Raw genomic sequence first — 9,590 nt, forward strand, 5'->3', positions numbered from 1 at the left:
CTCTCTTAAATCTATCTATCTTTAATCTGTCTATCTATTTACCTATCTATCTACCTGTCTTAAATCTATCTCTATCTCTTCAGTCTATTCTTAATCTATCTTTAATCTATCTATCTGTAATCTATCTATCGGTCTTCTCCATTCATTCCTATATTCTTCGCTTTCTCCATGTCTTCTTCCCGCTTCTTTTTAACAACATCTTTCTCTTCCTTCTTCTTCTTTTTCTTTGCGTCCTTTTTGGCGATCTTGAAGTATACAAGACTGGGACTGCATCCGACGTCTGTGAAGATTCTATGGGAAGTTTTCCTCGCTATCTCCGCAGCAGAAATTGGAGATAAGAGCATGGTCGCTACTCTCACCCTCTCGACCTCTCAAGATGCTCTAGGCGTCTTTCTAGGTAACGCAACTCCTCCTTCTTTTCATGAAAGCTCCAAAGCAAACGATCGTCGTCTTCCCAACGCGACATGTCTCTCTTTCTTCTTCACCCCAGAAGTAGAAGAAGCTCGTAGAGGGTTTCCCGAGTTAGTTGTTGACGTAGAAAAGAAGATCTCGACTCTTGACCTATTCCTCATGTTTCACTCCACGTTTGCTGCTGCGGGGCCTTTCTGAAGAGGAGAGAGACAATTTGATAAGACAGGGGACAGTCTCAACTAACTAACTAAAGAAGAGAGCACTTTCTCTCCTTCTTCTTCTTCTTTTCCTCTCTGTCCTATCATGAGACAGAGAAGAGTTGAATATGTACCAAGTGAACGTTCTCTGTACATGTTGAAAGAGATGTCTATCGTTAGAGGTAGGGCTTAGGGTTAGACTTGCTGTCTCATTCCTTCTTGCACACTAAGAAAGAGGAAAAAAAAGAAGAAAGTTAGCTCAACACTTCCATGTCTCCCTCCGTCTTCACCTCTCTCTCTCTCTCTCTCTTATTTATTTCTCTATTCATCAAAAGCAGACGGACAGGTAAGTGTATCTAAGGTATGTATACATACTATATATATATATATATGCTTCAAGAGAGGTCTATAGTCATATATATATATATACATAGGTGTATCTCTTCGGAAGAGGATAGATGATGACCCATTATCCTATCAAGGGCGTTTCTTCTCCCTCCGTCTCTCTCTCTGTCTCTCTCTCTGTCTCTTGTTCTCGAGATCGTCACTCTTCTTTCTTCTTCTTTTTCTTTTCTTCGTCAGGTGGATGTGTAGGACATGCAGGCGTGACGCTTTTAGCTGTAGTTGCAGGCCTTTTATTTCAGGGTCGATTTGACGAGAATAAGATGAATCTTGCCTGTGCAATCCTCTTCTTCATCTTCGGTCTAGGCACTCTCTATGAAGCTCTTGCTCGATAAGCAGCATGACCAGTTGAAGACCAAAAGAAGAAAAAGAAGGGCAGACTCGGGGTATCTCTCTCATCTAAATCGTCTGTTGATATAGACATAAGGAAAATGATTGATCTGTACGACAACAAGAAGAAGAACAAGAAGAAGATAGAGATAGATAGACAGGGTAGATAGATAGATAGATGTATATCTATCTACCCTGTCTATCTAGATAGATATACATCTATCCATAACATGCATGTTGTAAGAGGGACGTGAAGGAGTCTATAGGGCTATCTATATCAATTGATCTATCTACCAAGCCATCAATCGATCTCTCTCCAAGCTATCTACAGATATGTATGTGTGCTAGGACGTGCAGATAGATGAAGTGTGTCACTCAGTCGAATCCGTTTGAGAAATCTCCTCGTTTCATGGAGAATAAAAGATGTTGAGACAAGGCAAGAAGAAAGGGAAAGAAAAGCTCTACGAGACTGGATGACTTATCTCCTCACTGTCCTGCTAGCTCTCCTTGAAGATCGTTGAGAAAGAGAGGAGGAAAGGATAACCCCCAGAGAGGAGTGTCTCTCCTCTCTCACAGGGAGGAGACACTCGAAGATATTAGTAGGCTCTCGAAAGAGAAGACAGACCTCTTTTTCTCTCTTTCTTTTTCTTTCTTTCTTTCTTTTCGTGGAGTATTTTGGGCTTTGTTCTTTCTCTTCTTTTCTGAGTTGTCCGCTTCAAGAGCTCTTTGTGTGGAGACGTCAGTCGAGATGAAGAGCACGAAAGCTCAAGAAGAGATAGATCGATAGAAACGGGGTCACACGTTAAATTTTCATCATGACGTGGCAACATCCGAGTTGGACCAGCGAAAAAAAGCAAATCTCTTTCCTTCCTTCCTTCTCTTTCTCTGCTCTCTCTTTTCTCTTTCTTTCACAAAGGACGGGATTGCTAAAGACGACAGGAATAACTTAGTGAAGGATGATACTACTAGTATCATTACTGTGCGTGCTCCTACTTCCACTGCAGCCTCTTTTTCCACACTCTGTGGAATGACTACGTTATAAGTATTTCTCTAGGGAGGAGAAGGGATGTTTGCGGTCTCTGAGGGGAGAATCTTGACTTGATAAGAAGAGGCACACGGTAGAAATAGGAAGTGTATGGGTATCGTGTGTCGATCTCTAGCTAAGAAAAGAACGTTTGATCGAGGATGTCTCACAAGGAGAAGAAGAAGAGCGGCGGGACCTTGGGAGAGAGACTCTTCTCTCAGGTCTCTACTGCTCTTCGTAGTAGGCTGTAGAGAGCAGCCACCGACTGGATGAATCTGTGACGAAGTGAATGAAAATGAGAAAAGAGAGACGCAGTTTTCTGAAGAGAGAAAGACAGACCATACAGCACAAGGCCACTCTTATTACCTAGTCTAACGTCCCCTCCTCCCCTCCTCTCTTGTGCATGCGCTCTCTTCGAATCGAAAGAAGAGGAGCAAAACAAAATTGTCTTTCGTTCTCTCTGTCTTCTTTCGTTTGAGTAGTGAGGAGAAAAGACAGCTATCAAACTCCGAAGGAGAAGCGTAGGTGTGTAGTTCTCTGTTGGGACGTGATAGGACATACAGCCAAAAGACTTCTGCCTCAAAAAGTGAAGAAAAAGATCTTCTTCATGCCGAAAGCGAGGTCTGGAGGAACACGCTGCTTTGTCTTAAGCTGGGTGTACACATACACATATGTATATCTATATATATATATATACATGCACATATGTATATGTATATATTTACACGTATGCATATATATATATAGATATATAGATCTACTGGTGTAGTAAATCTCTGCTCCTAAGACCTCCGTTATATAAATATATGTAGAAATACAAGAGAGATTAACATAGATCTAAATAGGTTTCACACATGTATTCATGTAGCACTCTAGTTATGGACTTTTACAGAGGGTAAGAAATTCTTGGGGTGTACATACACCTCATTCAAGTGGAACTGCTTTTTCTTCTTCTTTTTTCTCGTAAGCTCCACATCTATCATTACCAGCACAGGGTCGGTACGATGAATAGGCAGAAGCAGAAGAAAAAGAAGGAAAAGAAGACGTGAAAGAAAAGGGAGAAAAAGCAACGAAATGTGATGGAGATCTTTCCTTCGCTTCTTTTCTCTCTCATACTTAGCTCGCTTTTAGCTCAGTCCTAGATGTATATGCAGGGCTATTCATAGAAGACCTTTTTAGCCACAGGCAACTCAAACGCCAGCCCCTACTCTTTTAGTTGACTAGTCCTTCTTACTGGGGGTTGTCTCGCATGCAATTCTAAATATTCTTCGCATGCGCATGCATCGGCCATTGCATGCGCATGCGATTTATCTTTCTTCTTAATTTTTAGAACACCTACAGACCTTCCTTACTTTCTCTTCTTCACTGATAAGCAGGAGCCTTCTATAGAAAAGTTTCTCTCTCTTTGTATTTTCGTCTTCCCCTCTATCTTTTCTTCTTGCCAAAGAAATCCGAGAAGTCGACTCCTTTCTTCTTCCCTTCACGAAACTTCTCAAACCCGGAGAATCGCTCCTTACTTCAGGGCGAGTGTCTCTACACCTCCCTCTCTCCACCGTCGCTATCTTTCCTTTCCAAGTTGGCTGGAGATCTTTGAGAAGAACGTAGCGTACGGAGGAGAAGAAGAAGAGGACAGAAAATGAGGAGAGAAAAGGCAGGCAGAGAAAGATAGAGAGAAAGAAGCGAGGTGGGAGGGTCTCTTCTCTTTTAGAGAGATAAAGAGCCGCCAAGTCGTTGCTACTTTGCATCTTCTTCAAATAGATGCTTTAGACCTCTTTCATAAATAGCTCCAATATGAGAGAAGAACGCAAAGAAGCTCTACATATACATCTTATACCACCTTATCTCAAGAATGAGTTGTCTCCCTTCTTCTTCTTCATCTCCTTTCTCTCATTCTTCTTCTTCTTGCTTCACTCGTTCCTCTTCGTCTGCGTCGTGTCACTCTCCTTCTGAAGAAGATCTTTTTCTTTCTTCTGTCTTTACTTTCTTTCAGGATCATCTCCTTTCACAGGATGTGGCCCAAGGGTGTAGCTTTCCTCCGAAAGAAGAAAGATTCCTGAAGGAGTCAATTCAGTACGGAGAGAAGAGAAAGAAGAAAAGAGAGGAGGAGAACAGCCACATCATCTTCTCAGATCCGGGTGAAGGAGGAGAGGTAAAGAGAGAAGAAGAGAAAGAAGAAGAAGAGAAAGAAGATATGGTCTCCGCTGATAAGAACGGTGAAAGGAAGATCTCTTTGAAGCCTTCCTCTACAGAAATTCTAGGTCTTTCTCGTTCGAATTCTTTCACACGAAAGGAAGAGGTGGGAAGCCCTTTCTCTAATGATATATGTGAAGAGGAAGAGAAGAGAGAAGAAAGAAGAAATGAAGAATCTTCTTCTATCTGCTTTCATGTAGAGAAAGGAGGTGTCTGTACACTTGGTCAAATCGCACTTCCTTCTTCTTCTCCTCCGACGTCTACTTCTTCTTCTTCTTTTCATCAATCTTTCACACAAGAGCATAAGACGGCCTTCTCTCATCTGTCGCGTGAGAAAGAAAGACCTCTTTTCTCTTCTTTCTTGAAAGAAGTTAAAGGAGGAGAGAGGACAGAAGAAACACATCTACAGGTGGAGGCATCCCTTCCTAAGCATAAGAGAGAGAATGTATCTTTCTCATCTGTAGAAGAGCAACAGGGCCAAGAGGGAGAGAAAGCATCTTCTTCTTCTTCCTTTTTCTTCTGTCCTTTTCACATGAATCGAGAAGATTCTCGTTCTCCTTCTCTTTCCCGGTGGGCGCTTAAGCCTCTCCAGACTTCTCCTCTTTCTTCTTCTTCTTCTTTTTCATCTTCGATCTCTTCACGCTTTGTCAATGCAAATGAAAGGAGATGGTATCAGCAGAGAAGAAGAAGAGTTTCTTCTTCTTCTCTCTCCTCTTCTTCTTCCTTTCATCTTTTGTCTCCTTCTACCTCTCCTCGTGCGAGGAGAGAAGGTCTCTCTTCTTCTCTTCACGCCGATCCATCAGAAGGCAGGAAAGAGCATAAGGTCGAAGACAACGAAGATCGGATAGATTCTCTCGAAAAGTTTCTTTATCTCTGCTGCTCTTTTCCTTCTTCTTCATCTCTCTCGTTTTCTTCTTCTTCTTTCCGGGGACAGCATAAGACGGAAGGTCCTCTTAGTGGGAGTGACGAAGAGAAGAAGAAAAGAAAGGAGATTTCTCAGTTAGCTGGAGATGGAAGAAGAACGTCTTTCTTATCGTTCAAGAGAAGGGGTGAAGAGAAGGATGAAGAGAATGGGAAGAGAGAGGAAGAGAAAAAGAAGAAGGAGAAAGAAGAAGAAGAGACAAATCATAGAAGGAGAAAAGATGAGAGCTTTACTTCGTCTTCTTCATGCCTTCGACAGTCTCTAGGGAGAGAATCCTCTTTTCTCCTCTTTCTTCATTTTCTTCAGTTTCTAACTTTCCAAGATTTCGTTAACTTGTCGAGTGTATGTACAGCTCTTTATAGATGTCTTATCAATCCCTCATCTCCTACAACTACAACTACAACTACTTCTTCTTCTTCGTTGAGCGAAGCGTGTTTTCTTTTCTTTCTCCTTCAGAGATCCTTTTCTTCCTCTTCTTTTCCATCTTCTTCCTTCTCGCGTTACCGGCTCTCTCCAACTTCTTCTCCGCAAGCGGGAGAAGAAGAAGAAGACTTTGCTTTGCGTGTGGATGGAGAGGATTTTTCTCTTCATAAGAGCGATACACATAACATGCAACAGGGCTTTAACCGCCACCCCTCTAGGAATGATATACATAGAAATACTTTCTCTTCTTCTTCTTTGAAGGCGTGCTCTACATCTTGCTGTAGGGGGAGGAAGTCTTCATCTTCTTCTTCTGACTCTTTGTGTGTTTCTTCTTTCTCTTCTTGCTTAGGAGTGTTACGTAGAAATTACGTAAGTACATACAAAAGTCTCTTGAGACAGTCGATTGAAGAGGAAAGAGCCTGGACGTACAGAAGGCCTTTCATTCACCAAACGACCATACAACACTATCCTCCCCCCTCTTCTTCTTCTTCCTCTTCTTCTTCTGTCCAATCTTGTCAAGACGGAGGTGCCCGTCGCGTTATGAGCTCTTCTGACACGAATAGGAGGGAATCTAGGAGTGACTCTCTTTCTTCTTCTTCTTCTCTTTCTTCCTTTGCTTTTTCTTCTGGAGTGAATTTGGTTGCCTGTACTTCTTCTCTTCCTTCTCTCCCTTGTGTGCCGATCGTTTTATCTCTCGAGTCAGCCAGCAATCGATGTGTTGTATCGAAGCTTCAGGGATCTTTGCAGCTAGCTGTAACGCATGCAGCAGCTAGCGACAAAACTTCGTCAATACTTTACCTTGTTCCTTCTCCTCTCTGTCTGAAAGAGAAATCTCTCCTGTCGTCAGGAGGATCTTCTCCCTCATCTGGCCATGGAGAAGAAGAAGAGGATTCTTCTTTTCTTTCTCTCTCAACACAGAATGATAGATCTCTAGACGATCTTCTTTCTTCATCTTCTTCTCTCTTGTCTTCATGGTGGACGTCTACAGTCGATTTCCTCCCTGGAACTTCTCTCCTCGTTGCATGCCAACAGAAATCTCTTTCTTCTTTCTTCTCTTCCTCTTCTTCTTCACGTACGTTCTGTCCGTCTTCTTTCTTGCAGAGAGACAGGGCGTTACAAGCCTCTCTCTCTCCTAGTGTCTTTCTCTACGATCTCCGTCGGCTATTCGATTACATACCAGAAGAAGAGGAGAGTGAAGAGGGAGATTCTTCTTCGTCAGCAGAGCCAAGAGGAGAAGAAGAAGAAGATAGGAAGGAAGTGAACGCGTCTAACCATGTAAGAGAAAGAAGAAAAGAAGGAGACCAGCAAGAGAGAAAAGGGAGAAGAAGAAAGAAGGTTATCTCCTCACTTTTTGCACCTATCCATCACATTCCTCTTCTTCATCAATCATCCTCCGTCATCTGCTCCTCTTCTTCTTCTGTTTCGTCGTGTGTGGTCGTCGATTCGGCTCTTCTTCCTCTTTCTCAAGAAAGAAAAGAAGAAGGAGACCGAAACTTTTTCTCTCCGTCGAGCTTTATGTATGTCTTAATGTCTTGTGGCTCTACTTTCCTCCTTGATCTGAACGCCTCTCGGATCATCTCTCGCCATTCAATCCCTCCTTCTTCTTCTTCTCTTTCTTCTCTTTCTTCTTCTTCTCTTTCTTCTTCTTCTTTTCCTATAGAAGGTTGTCGAGTGCTTCCTCTTAGTGCATGCAACGGCATAGGTGGGGATGCCGGCCGTTGTGTGAGTCTAGTAGTCGGGAGAAAAAGGACGGGAATTTTCTTTCTTGACCCGAGGGTCTCTTCTTCTCTTCTTCCTTTCTTTCTCTTCCAAGAGCCACTCCAACTATATCAGAAGAAGAAGAAGAGCAGCTCTCGCTGCTTTCATGCCTCTTCAGCCTCTCCTGTATATCAAGAGAAAGAGTCGCAGCACCTCCCTCCTAGGGATCATCTCTCTACTTCACTCACGTCGAGCTTGGTAGATACCAAGATGAGAGAGAGAGAAGAAGAAGAAGAAGAAGAAGAAGAAGAAGAAGAGGAGAGGAGAACAGAAAGAGAAGGTGTGGTGGAGAGCTGCGGGTGTGGGGCTTCATATGACTATGACTCGATCACTGCGGCAGATCAAGAAGGTAAGTTTATATCAAGAAGACGAGACAGAAGCTATAAGAAAAAGTTGGGTCTCTTCAATCTAGGTCTCTCTTTCTCTCTCTCCCAAATGTCTCTAGAGACTGTGGAAATAGGTGTATATCTTTCTGTCTTTCTAACCTGTCTCTCTTGACTCTAGCTGCTCCTTGGATGCTCCCTTTGTTTCTCCCTCTCTACCTGGATGTAGAAATTCTTCTTTACATGCAATTCTCGTGCGTTGTGTGTCTCTCCCTCCTAGAGTCCCTATCTCCGGTGAGTCCGTTCTTATGGCTGGGTTAATGCGTATCCTTTTCTCTTTCCTTCTCTCTTCCTTCATCGTTCTTTTCTTCTTTTTCTTTTTCTTAATTTTCCTTGTATAGGTTTGACTTTGTGCTGTCGCCTTGAGTCTGGTGTGATACGTCTGTTTGATCTCCGTCGCAATGAGACTTTTCTTCAAGACCTCCGGCCTCCCTCCCTGCACAACTTTCATGTTGGATATCTCTCTTCTTCTTCTTCTTCTCTTCATCCTGAGAGATCTCCATCTCTTCTTTCAGGCTCAGAAGCGCCTTCTTCTTCTGCTTTATCAGGCCATTCCGTTCCTCCTAGGAGATTCTTCTACTACTTCTCCCCAGAAGATGCGGGAACAGCGTTGAAGCGAGAGGTAGTAACGCTTTCCACCAAAGCTTTTCGAAGAAGAAATTTCCAAGAAAGAGATGAGAATCTAGAGAGACATAGGGGGTTCGTGTATGGAGAAGGAATGATAGAGAAGGAGACACGTAGAAAAGAAAGAGAACAGATACACATGAGAGAAAGAAAACTACAAGAATCCATTATGGCAAGCCGAGGAATTCTTGCGACGAAGACCTTCCTGCTGTCTATACACTGTAGAGGCGAAGGGAAGAGGAAGAACGATGATACGGAATGTGCTCTGGATGGAGCTATACATCAATGGTAAGGAGAGAAGTGAACTTTGTCTTTCTTTCCTTTCTTTCTTTCTTTCTTTCTTCCGCTTCTTTTCTATCCATTCCTGTAGATCTCTCGTGAAAATATATATAGGCAGGTCCTTATCTTCTCGTCACTCGACAATGAAACTAGAAGAAAGAGAAGGATATACATCAAAAAGGCTCTAGATGAATGAAGTGCGCTCGCTCTCTTCCTCCTGTCCACCCTAAAGCTGTTTCGCCTCTTCTATATAGCTTCACTTGCCTTGGAGAAGAAGGGGGAACAGAGATCTACCCTACACACTTTTTTCCCTCGTAGGGCTGCTGCTCTTTCTCCTCGTCAGATTCAAATCTATCTCTCTGCCTAACCCACACAAAGTACATAAATAGAGAGACTTGAGATGCGTAGACTCAAGATAGATAAAGAGATCGATAAAGAAAAGGCAGATAGATAGATAGGTAGGTAGATAGATAGAGAGGTCGAGGTTGAGGGGAGAGGATATTCTCATGTACCTCTTCAATCTTTTCTGGGTAGGGGCGAGTCGTCACGTCGAGCTCTCCGTCTCTTCCCGATAAGATCTATTCTACACACTCACATACACATCCATCCATATATATATGTATATATATGGCGGAGTTATATGGCTG

The 9,590-nt window shown here is 42.8% G+C and overlaps 2 protein-coding genes across 2 annotated transcripts; both read left to right on the forward strand.

Moving 5' to 3' along the window:
- The first annotated feature begins 14 nt into the window (after positions 1-14).
- Positions 15-2,129, forward strand: CSUI_007137 (uncharacterized protein). Its single transcript, XM_068067287.1, has 2 exons — positions 15-397; positions 1,191-2,129. Exons 1-2 carry the CDS (start codon positions 169-171, stop codon positions 1,343-1,345), a joined length of 384 nt encoding a protein of 127 aa, XP_067920736.1. The 5' UTR covers positions 15-168; the 3' UTR covers positions 1,346-2,129.
- A 2,225-nt stretch (positions 2,130-4,354) lies between these two features.
- Positions 4,355-8,950, forward strand: CSUI_007138 (uncharacterized protein; the record flags this gene model as incomplete). The annotated part of the gene is made up of 2 exons (XM_068067288.1): positions 4,355-8,006; positions 8,382-8,950. Coding segments are annotated over exons 1-2 (4,020 nt in total), but the record flags the coding sequence as incomplete, so codon positions are not given.
- Positions 8,951-9,590: the final 640 nt, after the last annotated feature.

Source organism: Cystoisospora suis (genome assembly GCF_002600585.1).
Source record: "Cystoisospora suis strain Wien I chromosome Unknown contig_3707, whole genome shotgun sequence".
Lineage (NCBI taxonomy): Eukaryota > Apicomplexa > Conoidasida > Eucoccidiorida > Sarcocystidae > Cystoisospora > Cystoisospora suis.

Coding starts and splice junctions, on each gene's coding strand:
- CSUI_007137 (XM_068067287.1), top strand. CDS start 169: ATGTCTTCTTCCCGCTTCTTTTTAACAACATCTTTCTCTTCCTTCTTC. Junction 398..1,190: donor TGCTCTAGGCGTCTTTCTAG/GTAACGCAACTC, acceptor TTTCTTCGTCAG/GTGGATGTGTAGGACATGCA.